The sequence below is a fragment of the Bolinopsis microptera genome, chromosome 2, assembly GCF_026151205.1.
Source record: "Bolinopsis microptera isolate Bmic1 chromosome 2, MBARI_Bmic_1.0, whole genome shotgun sequence".
Classification (NCBI taxonomy): Eukaryota; Metazoa; Ctenophora; class Tentaculata; order Lobata; family Bolinopsidae; genus Bolinopsis; species Bolinopsis microptera.
The window spans coordinates 22,103,715-22,122,128 of NC_087073.1; the positions used below are offsets into that span (position 1 = coordinate 22,103,715).

Consider the following 18,414-nt stretch of genomic DNA (forward strand, 5'->3'; position numbering starts at 1 on the left):
ATTTTTACAGCACAGCAATATATATCTAAATATCAGATCCTCTGTAATCATAATGTATAAAAAAAGGAGCTTTTCTCTGTGCTGAAGGATGAATCAAGGCAGATCATGGTTCTGTTAGCAGGCCACCCTAGTTATGGACAATACATATATATAAAATAATTAAATTATAATTTTAAAATTGTGTCAAGATTGAACTAAAACATAACTCAGGGTAAAATAGAACGACTTACATCATGGTCTCATTTTTATAATTCAATTATTTTACAAGCTATATGTATGTTATGATCATTACTTGGTCATTCAAGGAAAATCCAGTAAAAACAGAAAGCTGAAATTTGGAAATGTCCTATCGGTAGGACATTTGCAAAATGTTCATTCCATCAAAGTTTTTTCCTGGATGTACACCTTCCAGGACCTTGATGGCCACTTGTGTCACTGTCAACGGCCTCACTGATTGGTTAACAGCAGAAAAGCTTCTCTTCTTAAATCTTCCAAAATCTCTTCTTATATTCTGATGATTTTCCATTTATCAAAGCTTTCTTAGGGAATAACACTTTGAGTACCCCAATCGTGTCTTGTGCCATCTTAAGTGACCTTGGTAGATGGTCATTCAAGAAAAATTCAGTCAAAACAGTGAAATTTGAATTGCAGAAAGCTAAAATTTGAAAATGTCCTACCTATTAGGACATTTTCAAAATGTTCATTCCATCAAAGTTGTTTCCAGATATACAGCTTTCAGTACCTTGATGGCGACTTGTGTCACTGTCACCCACCTCACTGATTGGTCGATGGTCAAAAATTCAGTCAAGGAGATGGCAGAAAAGCTTCTCTTCAAAAATCTTCCAATATCTCTTCTTACATTCTGATGATTTTCCGTTTATCAAAGCTTTCTTTGGGAATAGAACTTTCAGAACCTCAATCGTGTGTTGTACTTTCTACAGTGAACTCATTAAATTGTGTTAATAATAGACAATTTTTTTAAAACGTTTTTAAAAACGTTGGAGGAATGGCAAGTGGTGAGATTATCATTCACACCACCACCTTATTTGACATTTCATTTGTAATAACACCATGTGTGTTGGTGGTGTTTGTTTTAGTTGTCAACTAGCAATGTAATGGGGCTAGGTGGCCTAGTGGCTAGAGCATCCGCCTTCTGTGCAGAAGTTTCAGAGTTCGAATCCCAGGATCTATGCAATTTCCTCAGTCGACTTAGCCGAATGATAAGAAACTTAATTGAGGGATAAATGAGGAGGGGTACCTGTTAAAAGTTCAAGAAACTTCATAGGATACCCCTTAAGTGCATACTGCAACTGTAAACATAGTACTATAAACTATTACTATATGTAATGAGGATGATGACTAATCTCATCACTATTAAATATGTAATCTATGTATCACTACACCCTGTAGTAGACATCAGATGACAGATCTCATTAAAGCTTATCGGAAAGATGGAAATGACAATGTAAACACACTACACATCACATGCATGATATCGATTGGATCCTGACCTAGAACTTTTTCAGCCTAACCCATGCAAATTTTACCTTTCAAAAATTGAATTTACTTAAAAATCGTTGAAACTACAGCAAAATATTTTCTTAGCTTAAATCAGTAAATCAATTTTTAACAGAAAATATTTATTTCAGAGTGCTGCAAAAGTTGCCATATAATCTACTCTACATCATTAGATTACGTTGATGCGCTGCTAAGTGACGATTCTAAGCTTTGTCTAGTTGAGTCTCAGGAAAGATTAGTTCAACTACTCTCAGCACCACTCAACCATCACCAGCTTTCAGTCTACATCATTAAGACATTGTATAATGACAAGGGAGTGAAGGATAGTTTGGCTACTATTTATACAAAGTTCCTTTCAGTAATTCAGATAGTTTCTTTAGCACAGTTTGGTGAAATAACAGCTAAATGTGCCCTGCAGCTAAAGGATGTTTCTAAACGACACCACAACGGAGCAATAGCTTCTCCGAACACTAATAATTGTGCTGACATTACTAAAACCCTGCAGACTGTCCCGGGACTTGGTCCCAAACAGGCCAGAAAGCTACTGGCACACTTTGGCAGCTTATTTAATGTAGTGAATGCGAGTTTAGTTGATTTAGAAGGAGTTGTTAGCCAGACTCTTGCTATGACAGTTTATCAATTCCTTCATTGATTTAAACTGCAACGTATGGAAGTGTGTTATAAGATAGTTGCTCAAGTCACATAACAATTATGCCTTATATTTGTGTTGCTAAATTAAGCCTTTTAATGATGCTGTTTTTAAAATAGCTCATTAATCTTACTATATATATATATATAAAGCGAGACGATATATATATATTTTGTAGCTGTACTCCTACACATTAAAAGTCGGTGTTGATTAGATCTTCGAAATAAGTCTTTGCATCATTTTATTAAACATCGTTATCTCAAATTATTTGTTATATAGTAGTGTTGAAAGTATTAAAACTCCTATATATATATTTATCTGTGCCATTTTACTGACACCACGGCATCAACTTTAACACAACTTTCCTCAAAAACCGTAAAAGATAGTTAAATTAACTAGCAGGAACCCGTTTAACCCTAAAGTGGTGTCAAGACTCAAGAGACTAAAATAATTATTACCTATTTAATTCGCGTTTTTGACACCACTTGGGGGTCCAAATTTTGGGCTCTAAAACTCCTATTTCGTGGCCAATTTTTTATTTTTTCATGCTGATTTGAAGGCCATTAAAGCATTTGACCCAGTCAAACATCGTTATCTCAAATTATTTGTTATATAGTAGTGTTGAAAGTATTAAAACTCCTATATATATATTTATCTGTGCCATTTTACTGACACCACGGCATCAACTTTAACACAACTTTCCTCAAAAACCGTAAAAGATAGTTAAATTAACTAGCAGGAACCCGTTTAACCCTAAAGTGGTGTCAAGACTCAAGAGACTAAAATAATTATTACCTATTTAATTCGCGTTTTTGACACCACTTGGGGGTCCAAATTTTGGGCTCTAAAACTCCTATTTCGTGGCCAATTTTTTATTTTTTCATGCTGATTTGAAGGCCATTAAAGCATTTGACCCAGTCAAAAAAGTTTCAGTTGTATATCTTTTACGGTTTTTGCGGAAAGTCGTGTTAAAGTTGATGCCGTGGTGTCAGTAAAATGGCACGGATAAATAAATATATATATATATCGTCTCGCTTTTTTCTTGTTTTTCCCTTCATCTTATAATTGTATTATTGTTAAGGCTCTGTTAATGTTTTGTAACCTTTAATCATACAAATACTTTTTTCCCTTTTTTTGTGTTCAGGGAGCAGGCTTGCCACATAGGTCCGGTAGTTCCGAACGTTTAGGCAGGGTGCTAGGTTGTGGTACACACTCAACTAGGTAGTTTGAGAGTCCGAAAATCTCCAAAAGGAGATGTCATCAGAGTGTGATCCACTGCCTGACTAACCTTTGGATAGAGTTTGCTAGACTCTATAATTATGGCAGGTAGTATCTTCTGTGTGTTGTTGAGATCCTGAGTATCCATTGACCAGGGTACCAATTACCGTCTTTTGGTGTAGGTAGTAAAGGGTCAAGGGTGGTGGGTAGTAGGAGGGTCATCAAATCAGAAAAGGCAGACATGAGTTGATAGCAAGTGTACTTGTAACTGTCCATCCTCAATCTGGTATCCCTATACGTTGTCTCAGTCTAGCTAATGTCCGTCATTCTTTCATATCTCCTGCTGAAATTATCCCGTCTCCGATGTTGGGGATTGATCCAGTAGCGGTCTTGTAGTCGTCTTTAACACAGTCGAGCCAAGACTTTAGAGGTCTATCACTGGATCTTTTTCCATGTGCTGGTTTCCACTGCAGTAATTTATTGGGCAGCCGTTCTTAAGGCATTCCTGTCACGTGTCCAAACCACTGTACTCTGTTGCTAGAGATGAAGGTTGCAACATCTGTTTTAGCAGCACGCTGTAGCTAAATTTATGAAGAGCTAAAAACTATAAACGACTAACCAGTAACCATGCCTCAAGATATAACAAAATGCGAGGGTCTCATTATCCAAGTGTGCTGCAAATTAAACAGTAAAAACAATAATAGATATAAGGAATAAATACCTTGACTGGAATAGTGAATGTCTCTGAATAAGGAGAGACAATAAATACACGATACTGTGCACTGTGCCCACAGAGTGCACTGTGCACACAGAGTGCACTGTGCACACAGAGTGCACTGTGCACACAGAGTGCACTGGTTGTGTTAATAACACGCCCAATTTAATGTTTTGAAGAAGTATCTCGTTCATTCTTCAAATGACATATTATTATTTTCTTAACCCGACCACTATTTTAGCTAAGAACAGCTCAGAATATTCGCAGTTCCATTTCACATACCTCTCAAGTGAGTCATTTGAAATATTATCATTATATATTAGCACAGTCCTGAGATTTATTAAATTATCGTTACAATGACACAAAATATATTACAAAGCACCATGATTTAAAGTAAAATACAGCGTAACTTTTACTGTACCACTAATAATTCATCAACAAGTGAGATATCACTTCAAACACAAGAAAATATCCCAAATCGGTGGTAGGCAGTGGCACATAGAAAATCGCCCCAATGTTTTTGATCAGATTATTAGGATTATAGCCATCTACCTATATGGAAAGTTTAAAGAAAATCGTATAGTAGGATCAAAAATAGGAACAACCTCAATGTGCGAGTTTGGGCGAATTTCTATGTGCCAAACTTGAGATATCACTTCAAACACAAGAAAATATCTAGAAATCGGTAAAATATTTGGCACAGAAATTTGCCCAAACTTGCACAGGTTGTTCCTATTATAGTAATATCCTAAACTATAAGAAAATTTATCAACACGATCTCGTAATAAATGCCTTGGTACCACTCGAAACCACCAATTTGGAGATATTTTCTTGTGTTTGAATACCTTGACTTGACTTGGGGGTGGGTTTTGGAAAATTCCGCCATATTTTTCCCGGTCATTAATTTTCCCAGTCATAAATTAACCCGCTTTAATGTTCCCGACTAAGGTAAACTAATAGTAATACATTTTGATGCTTGGTGGGTTTTGGAAAATTCCGCCATATTTTTCCCGGTCATTAATTTTCCCAGTCATAAATTAACCCGCTATAATATTCCAGAGTAAGGTAAACTAATAGTAATACATTTTGATGCTTGGTGGGTTTTGGAAAATTCCGCCATATTTTTCCCGGTCATTAATTTTCCCAGTCATAAATTAACCCGCTATAATATTCCAGAGTAAGGTATGAGTTGGACTTTCTGTTCCGTATGTTCCGCGGAACAATATTTGACGAAAGTCGATTATCTTGAGATCCTACTGATAAATTTTCTTTAAACTTTTCAGATAGTTGTATGGCTATGAGACGGATATTCTGTGCGATTTTGGGCGAATTTCTATGTGCCAAACCTGAGATATGACTTCAAACACAAGAAAATATCTCAAAATGGCGGTTTCTAGCGGAACGCAGGCACATATTTCGAGATCCTACTGATAAATTTTCTTTAAACTTTCCAGATAGTTGTATGGCTGTGAGACGGATATTCTGTGCGATTTTGGGCGAATTTCTATGTGCCAAACCTGAGATATGACTTCAAACACAAGAAAATATCTCAAATTGGCGCGTTCTAGCGGAACGCAGGCACATATTTCGAGATCCTACTGATAAATTTTCTTTAAACTTTCCAGATAGTTGTATGGCTGTGAGACGGATATTATGTGCGATTTTGGGCGAATTTCTATGTGCCAAACCTGAGATATGACTTCAAACACAAGAAAATATCTCAAATTGGCGGTTTCTAGCGGAACGCAGGCACATATTTCGAGATCCTACTGATAAATTTTCTTCAAATTTTCCAGATAGTTGTATGGCTATGAGACGGATATTCTGTGCGATTTTGGGCGAATTTCTATGTGCCAAACCTGAGATATGACTTCAAACACAAGAAAATATCTCAAAATGGCGGTTTCTAGCGGAACGCAAGGCACATATTTCGAGATCCTACTGATAAATTTTCTTTAAACTTTCCAGATAGTTGTATGACTGTGAGACGATAATCTGAGCAAGTTTGGGCGAATTTCTATGTGCCAAAATTGAGATATGACTTCAAACTCATGAAAACATCTCAAATTGGCGGTTTCGGAACGATATTTGACGAAAGTCGATTATTTCGAGATCCTACTGATAAATTTTCTTCAAATTTTCCAGATAGTTGTATGGCTATGAGACGGATATTATGTGCAATTTTGGGCGAATTTCTATGTGCCAAACCTGAGATATGACTTCAAACACAAGAAAATATCTCAAATTGGCGCGTTCTAGCGGAACGCAGGCACATATTTCGAGATCCTACTGATAAATTTTCTTTAAACTTTCCAGATAGTTGTATGGCTATGAGACGGATATTCTGTGCGATTTTGGGCGAATTTCTATGTGCCAAACCTGAGATATGACTTCAAACACAAGAAAATATCTCAAAATGGCGGTTTCTAGCGGAACGCAGGCACATATTTCGAGATCCTACTGATAAATTTTCTTTAAACTTTCCAGATAGTTGTATGGCTATGAGACGGATATTCTGTGCGATTTTGGGCGAATTTCTATGTGCCAAACCTGAGATATGACTTCAAACACAAGAAAATATCTCAAAATGGCGGTTTCTAGCGGAACGCAGGCACATATTTCGAGATCCTACTGATAAATTTTCTTTAAACTTTCCAGATAGTTGTATGGCTATGAGACGGATATTATGTGCAATTTTGGGCGAATTTCTATGTGCCAAACCTGAGATATGACTTCAAACACAAGAAAATATCTCAAATTGGCGCGTTCTAGCGGAACGCAGGCACATATTTCGAGATCCTACTGATAAATTTTCTTTAAACTTTCCAGATAGTTGTATGGCTATGAGACGGATATTATGTGCGATTTTGGGCGAATTTCTATGTGCCAAACCTGAGATATGACTTCAAACACAAGAAAATATCTCAAAATGGCGGTTTCTAGCGGAACGCAGGCACATATTTCGAGATCCTACTGATAAATTTTCTTTAAACTTTCCAGATAGTTGTATGGCTATGAGACGGATATTCTGTGCGATTTTGGGCGAATTTCTATGTGCCAAACCTGAGATATGACTTCAAACACAAGAAAATATCTCAAATTGGCGCGTTCTAGCGGAACGCAGGCACATATTTCGAGATCCTACTGATAAATTTTCTTTAAACTTTCCAGATAGTTGTATGGCTGTGAGACGGATATTATGTGCGATTTTGGGCGAATTTCTATGTGCCAAACCTGAGATATGACTTCAAACACAAGAAAATATCTCAAATTGGCGCGTTCTAGCGGAACGCAGGCACATATTTCGAGATCCTACTGATAAATTTTCTTCAAACTTTCCAGATAGTTGTATGGCTATGAGACGGATATTCTGTGCGATTTTGGGCGAATTTCTATGTGCCAAACCTGAGATATGACTTCAAACACAAGAAAATATCTCAAAATGGCGGTTTCTAGCGGAACGCAAGCACATATTTCGAGATCCTACTGATAAATTTTCTTTAAACTTTCCAGATAGTTGTATGACTGTGAGACGGATAATCTGAGCAAGTTTGGGCGAATTTCTATGTGCCAAAATTGAGATATGACTTCAAACTCATGAAAACATCTCAAATTGGCGGTTTCGGAACGATATTTGACGAAAGTCGATTATTTCGAGATCCTACTGATAAATTTTCTTCAAATTTTCCAGATAGTTGTATGGCTATGAGACGGATATTATGTGCAATTTTGGGCGAATTTCTATGTGCCAAACCTGAGATATGACTTCAAACACAAGAAAATATCTCAAATTGGCGCGTTCTAGCGGAACGCAGGCACATATTTCGAGATCCTACTGATAAATTTTCTTTAAACTTTCCAGATAGTTGTATGGCTATGAGACGGATATTCTGTGCGATTTTGGGCGAATTTCTATGTGCCAAACCTGAGATATGACTTCAAACACAAGAAAATATCTCAATTTGGAGATATTTTCTTGTGTTTGAAGTCATATCTCAAGTTTGGAACATAGAAATTCGCCCAAACTTGCTCAGATCATCTGTCTCATAGCCATACAACTATCTGGAAAGTTTAAAGAAAATTTGTCAGTAGGATCTCGAAATATGTGCCTGCGTTCCGCTAGAACGCGCCAATTTGAGATATTTTCTTGTGTTTGAAGTCATATCTCAAGTTTGGCACATAGAAATTCGCCCAAACTTGCTCAGATTATCCGTCTTATAGCCATGAAACTATCTGGAAAGTTTAAAGAAAATTTATCAGTAGGATCTCGAAATATGTGCCTGCGTTCTGCTAGAACGCGCCAATTTGAGATATTTTCTTGTGTTTGAAGTCATATCTCGAGTTTGGCACATAGAAATTCGCCCAAACTTGCTCAGATTATACGTCTCATAGCCATACAACTATCTGGAAAGTTTAAAGAAAATTTATCAGTAGGATCTCGAAATATGTGCCTGTGTTCCGCTAGAACCCGCCAATTTGGAGATATTCTCTTGTGTTTGAAGTCATATCTCAAGTTTGGCACATAGAAATTCGCCCAAACTTGCTCAGATTGTCCGTCTCATAGCCATACAACTATCTGGAAAGTTTAAAGAAAATTTATCAGTAGGATCTCGAAATATGTGCCTGTGTTCCGCTAGAACCCGCCAATTTGGAGATATTCTCTTGTGTTTGAAGTCATATCTCAAGTTTACCACATAGAAACTCACCCAAAATCGCACAGATCATCCGTCTGATAGCCATACAACTATCTGGAAAGTTTAAAGAAAATCTATCATTCAGATCTCTAAATATATACCTGTGTTCCGCTAGAACCCGCCAATTTGGAGATATTCTCTTGTGTTTGAAGTCATATCTAAAGTTTGGCACATAGAAATTCGCCCAAACTTGCTCAGATTATCCGTCTCATAGCCATACAACTATCTGGAAAGTTTAAAGAAAATTTATCAGTAGGATCTCGAAATATGTGCCTGTGTTCCGCTAGAACCCGCCAATTTGGAGATATTCTCTTGTGTTTGAAGTCATATCTCAAGTTTACCACATAGAAAGATAGAAACTCACCCAAAATCGCACAGATTATCCGTCTGATAGCCATACAACTATCTGGAAAGTTTAAAGAAAATTTATCAGTAGGATCTCGAAATATGTGCCTGCGTTCCGCTAGAAACCGCCATTTTGAGATATTTTCTTGTGTTTGAAGTCATATCTCAGGTTTGGCACATAGAAATTCACCCAAAATCGCACAGATCATCCGTCTGATAGCCATACAACTATCTGGAAAGTTTAAAGAAAATCTATCATTCAGATCTCTAAATATATACCTGTGTTCCGCTAGAACCCGCCAATTTGGAGATATTCTCTTGTGTTTGAAGTCATATCTAAAGTTTGGCACATAGAAATTCGCCCAAACTTGCTCAGATTATCCGTCTCATAGCCATACAACTATCTGGAAAGTTTAAAGAAAATTTATCAGTAGGATCTCGAAATATGTGCCTGTGTTCCGCTAGAACCCGCCAATTTGGAGATATTCTCTTGTGTTTGAAGTCATATCTCAAGTTTACCACATAGAAAGATAGAAACTCACCCAAAATCGCACAGATTATCCGTCTGATAGCCATACAACTATCTGGAAAGTTTAAAGAAAATCTATCATTCAGATCTCTAAATATATACCTGTGTTCCGCTAGAACCCGCCAATTTGGAGATATTTTCTTGTGGTTGAAGTCATATCTCCATTTTGGGGGGGGGTGTCACGTCCGTCTATGTCCGCTTGTCTCATAGAATCCAAAAAGGACAGGACATAGGCGGACATAGGCGGACATAGACGGACATAGGCGGACATAGGCGGACATAGACGGACATAGGCGGACATAGGCGGACATAGGCGGACATTAATGGACACCTAAATTGCTAAATAAAATGTTCAATTTTTGCTGTTATAGGGGGATCATGTTTTTTGTCCGTTCGGTACCCTATATTTTCAAAACGGACAAAAAATAGAGCGGACAAAAACGGACAAAAATGGACAAAAACGGACAAAAATGGAAATAACATTAAGATGCTTCCTCCTCCTACTCTTCCTCCTCCCCCTGGGTCTTCCTGATCGTTCTCAGTCCTCTTCCTCCTCCCCTCCTCAGTCCTCCTCCTCCTCCTCGTCCTCAGTCCTCTCATCAGTCCTCAACAGTCCTCCTCCTCCCCAGTCCTCCTCCTCCTCCTGAGCTCCCTCCTGGGTCCTCCTCCTCCTCTTCATCCTCCTCCTCTTCCTCCTCAGTCCTCAGTCCTCAGTCCTCCTCCTCATCCTTCTCCTCAGTCCTCCATCCTCCTCCTCAGTCCTCCCCCAGTCCCCCTCCTCCTCCTCCTATTCAGTCCTCCTCCTCCTCCTCCTCCTCCTTCTCAGTCCTCCTCAGTCCTCCTCCTCCTCCTCCTCCTCCTCCTCTTCCCTCTCATTCATCCTCCTCAGCCATCCTCCTCAGTCCTCCTCAGTCCTCCTCAGTCCTCCTCCTCAGTCCTCCTCCTCCTGGGTCCTCCTCCTCCTCTTCATCCTCCTCCTGTTCCTCCTCGGTCCTCAGTCCTCCTCCTCCTGGGTCCTCCTCCTCATCCTTCTCATCAGTCCTCCTCCTCCCCAGTCCTCTCCCAGTCCCCTCCTTCTCCTCCTATTCAGTCCTCCTCCTCCTCCTCAGTTCTCCTCAGTCCTCCTTCTCATTTCTCCTAAGTCCTCCTCCTGAGTCCTCCTCCTGAGTCCTCCTCCTGAGTCCTCCTCCTCCCTCTCAGTCATCCTCCTCAGTCATCCTCCTCAGCCATCCTCCCCAGCCATCCTCCTCAGCCATCCTCCTCAGTACTCCTCAGTCCTCCTCCTTCTCAGTCATCGTCAGTCCTCCTCCTCAGTCCTCCTCAGTCCTCCTCCTCCTCCTGGGTCCTCCTCCTCCTCCTGGGTCCTCCTGGGTCTTCCTGATCCTCCCCAGTCCTCTTCCTTCTCCCCTCCTCAGTCCTCCTCCTACTCTTCCTCCTCGTCCTCAGTCCTCCTCATCAGTCCTCTACAGTTATCCTCCTCCCCAGTCCTCCTCCTCCTCCTGGGGCCTTTTCCTGGGTCCTCCTGGGTCCTCCTCCTCCTGGGTCCTCCTCCTCCTGGGTCCTCCTTCTCCTCCTCAGTCCTTCTCCTCCTCCTCCTCAGTCCTCTTCCTCCTCTTCCTCCTCCTCCTCCCTCTCAGTCATCCTCCTCATCCTTCTCCTCAGTCCTCCATCCTCCTCCTCAGTCCTCCCCCAGTCCCCCTCCTCCTCCTCCTATTCAGTCCTCCTCCTCCTCCTCCTCCTTCTCAGTCCTCCTCAGTCCTCCTCCTCCTCCTCCTCCTCTTCCCTCTCAGTCATCCTCCTCAGCCATCCTCCTCAGTCCTCCTCCTCAGTCCTCCTCCTCAGTCCTCCTCCTCCTGGGTCCTCCTCCTCCTCTTCATCCTCCTCCTGTTCCTCCTCGGTCCTCAGTCCTCCTCCTCCTGGGTCCTCCTCCTCATCCTTCTCATCAGTCCTCCTCCTCCCCAGTCCCCTCCTTCTCCTCCTATTCAGTCCTCCTCCTCCTCCTCCTCCTCAGTTCTCCTCAGTCCTCCTTCTCATTTCTCCTAAGTCCTCCTCCTGAGTCCTCCTCCTCCCTCTCAGTCATCCTCCTCAGTCATCCTCCTCAGCCATCCTCCCCAGCCATCCTCCTCAGCCATCCTCCTCAGTACTCCTCAGTCCTCCTCCTTCTCAGTCATCGTCAGTCCTCCTCCTCAGTCCTCCTCAGTCCTCCTCCTCCTCCTGGGTTCTCCTCCTCCTCCTCCTCCTGGGTCCTCCTGGGTCTTCCTGATCCTCCCCAGTCCTCTTCCTTCTCCCCTCCTCAGTCCTCCTCCTACTCTTCCTCCTCGTCCTCAGTCCTCCTCATCAGTCCTCAACAGTTCTCCTCCTCCCCAGTCCTCCTCCTCCTCCTGGGGCCTTCTCCTGGGTCCTCCTCCTCCTGGGTCCTACTCCTCCTGGGTCCTCCTTCTCCTCCTCAGTCCTTCTCCTCCTCCTCCTCAGTCCTCTTCCTCCTCTTCCTCCTCCTCCTCCCTCTCAGTCATCCTCCTCAGCCATCCTCCCCAGTCCTCCTTCTCAGTCCTCCTCAGTCCTCCTCCTGAGTCCTCCTCCTCCTCAGTCATCCTCCTCAGTTCTCCTCCTCCTCCTAGGTCCTCCTTCTGGGTCCTCCTCCTCCTCCTCCTCCTGGGTCTTCCTGATCCTTCTCCTCCCTCTCAGTCATCCTCCTCAGTCATCCTCCTCAGTCATCCTCCTCAGCCATCCTCCTCAGCCATCCTTCTCAGCCATCCTCCTCAGTACTCTTCAGTACTCTTCAGTACTCTTCAGTCCTCAAAATGTTTGTCCGCTAATGTCCACCAATGTCCGCTAATGTCCACCAATGTCCATCCAAGTCCGCCAATGTCCGTCCGGGTCCGCCAATGTCCGTCCGAGTCCGCCAATGTCCGTCCGAGTCCGCCAATGTCCGTCCGTGTCCGCCAATGTCCCAAAAAACACGTCCGTTGTCTCATAGAATCCAAAAAGGACAGGACATAGGCGGACATAGACGGACATGACACCCCCCCCCATTTTGGCATATAGAAATTCTCCCAAACTCTTACACATTATCTGTCATATAGCCATCTAACTATCTGGAAAGTTTAAAGAAAATCTATCAGTCAGATCTTGAGAAAATCAAAATTATATTCTAAGATATTCACTAAAACACTCGATTTTCGATCTTTTTATTTGGAACAGATTTGTCGAAAGTCCTTCTGAAGGTATATATTTATATACTGTTCGTGGCCGCCGCGATAACATTCGTGTAAGGCAAGTGCTTTTCCGCGCGCACGCTTATTTAAATGATGTACGTACGTACGTACGTATCTACGTACGATATATACATATTTCACGAAGGAGCGTTTGCACGAACGATATTATATTAAATATCATTATATTACATATATCTACATTCTACAGATGTATTTTACTTGAAATAATCAGCTACTAATTGTTACAGGAGACATGTCTGTGGAAACCCTTGGAAAAAGCAGAACAGAACAGTTGAGGTTTTGGGCGGGGAACAAAGTCAAAGATTTGCTCGGCTATTCTGAAGACACTGTAGTAACAGCTGCTATCGCATGTCTCGGTAAATAATTACACTTCAGTTTAATGACTGCAACTGTAATTAAACCTAGTATACCTCTTGTATTGGTAGTGTTCTTTTCTCACGCGTTATATTTCAGGTCGTAGACTGACTGAGGGGCAGACGAAGGAGCAGCTCAACCCTTTGTTAGAGGAGGAAACTGGGAAATTTGTGGAGGAGCTCTATCTCAGACATCAGCAGGTACTTGACAGATAAGGGAGATTATGGTCAGTGAGAATGTGAGATGTGGTTAAATAGGGTCTCAGTGCTGTGATCAGAAGATGATTTGTATTTTTGGGTGACATTTCGCGAATAGATTAACACAGAAAATTTCAGCTTCTCGAAGACAAGAAGTACGACACGAAGGAAATAGCTACAATTCAACAACAGCCAAAAATAAAAAAACGAGGTAGGTTTGTGTGAGGTGGTATTATATGTTAGAAATTGTGTGAGATATTTCACTGTAACAAAGCAAAGATTGCTCGTCATTTAGTTACGCAGCAATTCGTAGCTTAAATATGTTAATTGCTGAAGGTATCTGCTCTCGTAATAGTTAGACGGTGGGAGCTGGTTGCTATGAGGAGAGAGCTGGTTGCTATGAGGAGAGAGCTGGTTGCTATGAGGAGGGAGCTGGTTGCTATGAGGAGGGAGCTGGTTGCTATGAGGAGGGAGCTGGTTGCTATGAGGAGGGAGCTGGTTGCTATGAGGAGAGAGCTGGTTGCTATGAGGAGAGAGCTGGTTGCTATGAGGAGAGAGCTGGTTGCTATGAGGAGAGAGCTGGTTGCTATGAGGAGAGAGCTGGTTGCTATGAGGAGAGAGCTGGTTGCTATGAGGAGGGAGCTGGTTGCTATGAGGAGCGAGCTGGTTGCTATGAGGAGAGAGCTGGTTGCTATGAGGAGGGTTCTGAATGGGATTTCCTTTTTTGGGTCTACACTGCTTATTTAAATTATTCGTAATCTTGTTTCAGGAATAGAAGATGTGTTTGGTGACGATGTAGAAGATAGCATGGACTACAGTTCCAGGAAGGTCTCCAAGATGAGGCTACCGCACGAACAAGAGGAGGAGACTAGGCTCATACAGACGGATCTTACTCCTGCTGAGGTATTTCTACCAACTCTTACTTTATCAATATGTAAAACTTTTCTAAACATGTAACATCTCACCAATTTGGCTGTTAAATTTAAACTGCTGAATTGGCGGGCTAGAGGGCGAACAACCCGCGGTGGTATGTTAACAATTTTTATATCCATTGCTTCAACAATGATGCGTCTTACATTTGCAGCAAAGGGCGTTTGATGAAATGGCGATGAAACAGATCAACAAATTGCGGGAGAAGGTGCAGAAAGATGAGGATAGGAAGCGATCGAAGGACTCAATAAACAAGGACGGGGCTAAAGCCTACCTCACTGAAGCCATGGGTTAGTGAATCAATTTAACGTCCACTTGCTAAGATTAACTTTCAGTTTCCCTCCTTTTTAATGTAGGTCCTGAATGAATGAATGGGAAATATTATCATTTAATGGCGACTCAGCCTTAGACTTTTACTCTAACGAGTGCGTACTATTCACATTTCACACCATGGTGAGTGGTGACGTCATCATGGTGACGGCCGGTTCCAAACTGCTACCTAAGACAGACGGAACACCCACTGAAACTATGAATCTATCGTATTGTGTATATTTTACTTAAACTTCCCAATTTAATCTATAAACCAAATTATTTAGATGGCTCGAATAATGACCCGTTTAATTTTCAGCGAGTAAAGACCGGGCCTCAGTGCTTCAAGCCAAAATAAGCCAGCGAATGGCGACCCTGAATTTACCTGGCATAGCCAAAGCTCCTGTCCTGGATAAAGAAGGGAGAACATTGGACTCTTCTGGAAAAGCTATTTCTGTAATCAAACATGAACCTACTCTCAAGGTAAAAGAGCCAAATTTCTGTGTCTTGAACTCATTTATACGCTTAAACCTACTGAAAACCTATACAAGACAGTGATTATGTATACTTGATGTAAAATTTACTCAAGAACGTTCTGCTCAGGTTAATCTTCGAGAGTCAAAGAGGAAAAACTTCAAGATGGAAAAACCAGACGATAATTTGACTGTCACTAACCCATACTTTGATCCTCGAATGAGGTAGAGTTTTTTTTGTTGTTCACGGAATTTTATTTTTATAAATTCTTATTAAATCTGAAAAAGGTGGAAAATAAGTATATTTCGACTTTTGAAGATAACTCTTAGTGCAAAAAACCTCGATGTATGCATGATATATAAATTTTATCTATATATATTCATTATGTAATCCTCAGAATCAAAGGAGCTACTCGTCAGCCAAAAGCCATGAAGTTTAATGAGTCTGGGAAATATATCCAGTTAGCACAGAAGCAGCGCGCCCACAGCAAGTTGGAGGAACTGCAGAAACAAATCGCTGCTACCGCTAAAAAGACCGGTATCTCCACCGTTGCTAAACGCGTTATGCTTAGTGACAATAACCTTTCGGTGAATATTATAATTACTATAATTACCTTATAATTACTTTTTTCAACTTCTTGTGATTTAGGACGTTCGAAGCTAATCTTTTAGCCTCTTTCATTCCTGTTGATCAATGTAATGCTTCAATTAATAATTCTTTTAATTAAAATCATTGGCTGGATTGCCTATCTGTAACTAAGAGTGATAACACCCCAGAAAGAAGACCCTGTCCCGGAGGTAGAATGGTGGGACAAGTTCATCCTGGTGTCCGAGAACTACGAGAACTGCGAAACTCCAGTCTCTCAAGAGGAACTCACTAGATCTGTAGCGTCTCCTAAGTACAGGGAGATAACGCATCTCATCGAACACCCCTTATCTAAACCCCCACCAGGTACACCCCTTATCTAAACCCCCACCAGGTACACCCCCTATCTAAACCCCCACCAGGTACCCTATTGTAATCCAATAATAATCTATTGTCTAGTGTGTAGCGGCAGATATGTGAATATTTGGCAAAAGTGCCTCAATGCCGAATATCACACAAAAATAACTTTTGCGAATATGTTACCATTACCATAGCAACTAAACCACCGGCGACGACCGTGCGGTGTGAAAACAAGCTCACATATACAAAAAACCTCTTTCGCTAACTCTTGTCCTTGACTCTTTTGGGCTTACGGGAACAATTAATAAAGTTCCATTTTGTGCGACCTCCCGAACAAGATATTTTCAGGGGCAGCTGAAACTGCGCCACCCTTGTCTGTTGTGCTGACGAAAAAAGAGAGGAGGAAACTGAGAACTCAGAGGAGGTTGGAGCGACAGAGAGAAGAGCAGGAGAAGATTCGACTGGGTCTCATGCCACCACCACCTCCCAAAGGTACACTTAAAATAACCTCTTTTATCGACAATAATTAAAATAAGTTCCAGTCTATGACATGATCTGTAAGAAGATTCCTCTTTTTCTGGAGCCTTTCTAACATTGTTAACAGAATCAATTCTACAACAGTGCGTATTGCAAACCTGATGAGAGTCCTGTGCTCGGAAGCAGTGCAAGATCCCACAAAAGTGGAGGCCACAGTCCGTGCACAAGCTGCCGAACGTCAGAAAAAACATCAGAAAGCAAATTCTGAGCGACAACTGACAAAGGAACAACGCGGTGCCAAGAAGATGGCTAAACTTTCTGAAGATACTTCTCAAGGCGTCCATATAGCAGTTTTCAGGTAAATATTGTAACTTGTTAATCGTGAGATTGATTAGACATATTGTTTGGTTAACTGAGCCTATACAATAGACTAAAAACTTTCATTTTCCTTCTTATCTCTCTTTACATTCTTTATTGAGCTGGTTCTTAACAAAGCTATAATTTTCAGGATAGACAATCTGAGTAATCCGCAGCACAAGTACAAGGTAGAAACTAACGCTACACAGTTCATGTTTACTGGCCTCATGCTGCTTTCCAAGGATAACAATATTGTTATCATCGAGGGTGGGCCCAAAGGTCTCCGCAAGTTCAAACGCTTAATGATGATCAGGATGAAGTGGGATGAGGACGTGCGAAACAGAAAAAGTGATTTTATAATTTTTTATTTGGGTATCTAACTCCCTTACTTTGAAACTTGAATTTGATGTGTACCATTTATTTCTAATAATATCTAATGGAAATTTATAATTGGTAATGTACTTATTTTTTTACAATGATGAACGTTCAGATCAAGACGATGATAAAAGGCCGAAGAATAAGTGCAAGCTAATTTGGGAGGTAAATATTTGGATTCTAGTTTTTATTGCCGTGAGAAGAACCAAGGTTATGACTAATGTCGAATCTACGTAATCCAATATCATAACTTTCCTTCATCCCTGTTTTAATATCCTGTCCTTGCAGGGAACTCGAAAGACTAGATTTTTTTCAAAATTCGCCACTAAACTTATCACTGGTGATCCGTCCGCTGCCAAAGAGTACCTCGCCAAATACAACTGTCAAAACTTTTGGGACCTCGCCGTGTGCGAAAGTATTGTTTCCGAAGAAGTTTGAGGCTTAATTGCTGGAGTTATGACAAGAATGGATCCCATTTCTGATTTATTACGAACGCTGTGGACCATGAGATCAAGCTATCGTTTTCTTGGAAGATTCTAGGATTTAGTGTTTAACCGTCCATTAAATGGTTACGTATTTTTGTGCTACCCTTAAATTTGCCAAGAGTTTCATATACTGCAAGGCAAAATTTTGATTTGCGACGAGCTGAACATGAACTATTTATATTTTACACATTTATGACTTCTTACATTCAGAATTACAATCTATGATTAAAATGTGATATGTTGTGATTTCATCACAAGGCTTAATTTATTTCTATTTCATTTAGTACTACTAAATATAATTGAAATGCAAAATGTATCGCAATAGAATAAGATGGCATTTAAGAATAAGATTTGATTAAAAAATACACAAAATTGAAAAAAAGCAAAGATGTCACATTCAAAATTGACATAACACAATAGGTTTCTCCAATCATTTTAGGACTTTAAAAACAATTTTCTTTGGTGTAAAATCATAATAACTTGTAAAATTTCGTTTATATTCAGTTGACCACGAATCAGTGTCTCTCGGCTTGTTTTGAGTGCACAGAGCATCGCGAAACATTTTCATGGACATCGGAGGCTGTTTGATCATTAGTGGCTTCTTCTC

The 18,414-nt window shown here is 40.8% G+C and overlaps 2 protein-coding genes across 2 annotated transcripts in view; one reads left to right on the forward strand and one right to left on the reverse strand.

The window, feature by feature from the left end:
- Positions 1-2,436, reverse strand: part of LOC134811791 (proprotein convertase subtilisin/kexin type 5-like) — a 33,449-nt gene extending 31,013 nt beyond the window's left edge. The window contains exon 1 of the mRNA XM_063818859.1: positions 2,418-2,436. The gene's annotated coding sequence lies outside the window, so the exon portion shown is untranslated. The remainder of the gene's footprint in view (positions 1-2,417) is intronic.
- Positions 2,437-4,339: 1,903 nt separating this feature from the next.
- On the forward strand, positions 4,340-18,071 carry LOC134811714 (U4/U6 small nuclear ribonucleoprotein Prp3-like). Its single transcript, XM_063818744.1, has 15 exons — positions 4,340-4,389; positions 13,132-13,260; positions 13,358-13,458; positions 13,594-13,666; positions 14,225-14,358; positions 14,540-14,675; positions 15,014-15,177; positions 15,298-15,392; positions 15,566-15,755; positions 15,945-16,119; positions 16,462-16,605; positions 16,735-16,948; positions 17,099-17,295; positions 17,438-17,487; positions 17,611-18,071. Exons 2-15 carry the CDS (start codon positions 13,137-13,139, stop codon positions 17,758-17,760), a joined length of 1,947 nt encoding a protein of 648 aa, XP_063674814.1. The 5' UTR covers positions 4,340-4,389; positions 13,132-13,136; the 3' UTR covers positions 17,761-18,071.
- Positions 18,072-18,414: the final 343 nt, after the last annotated feature.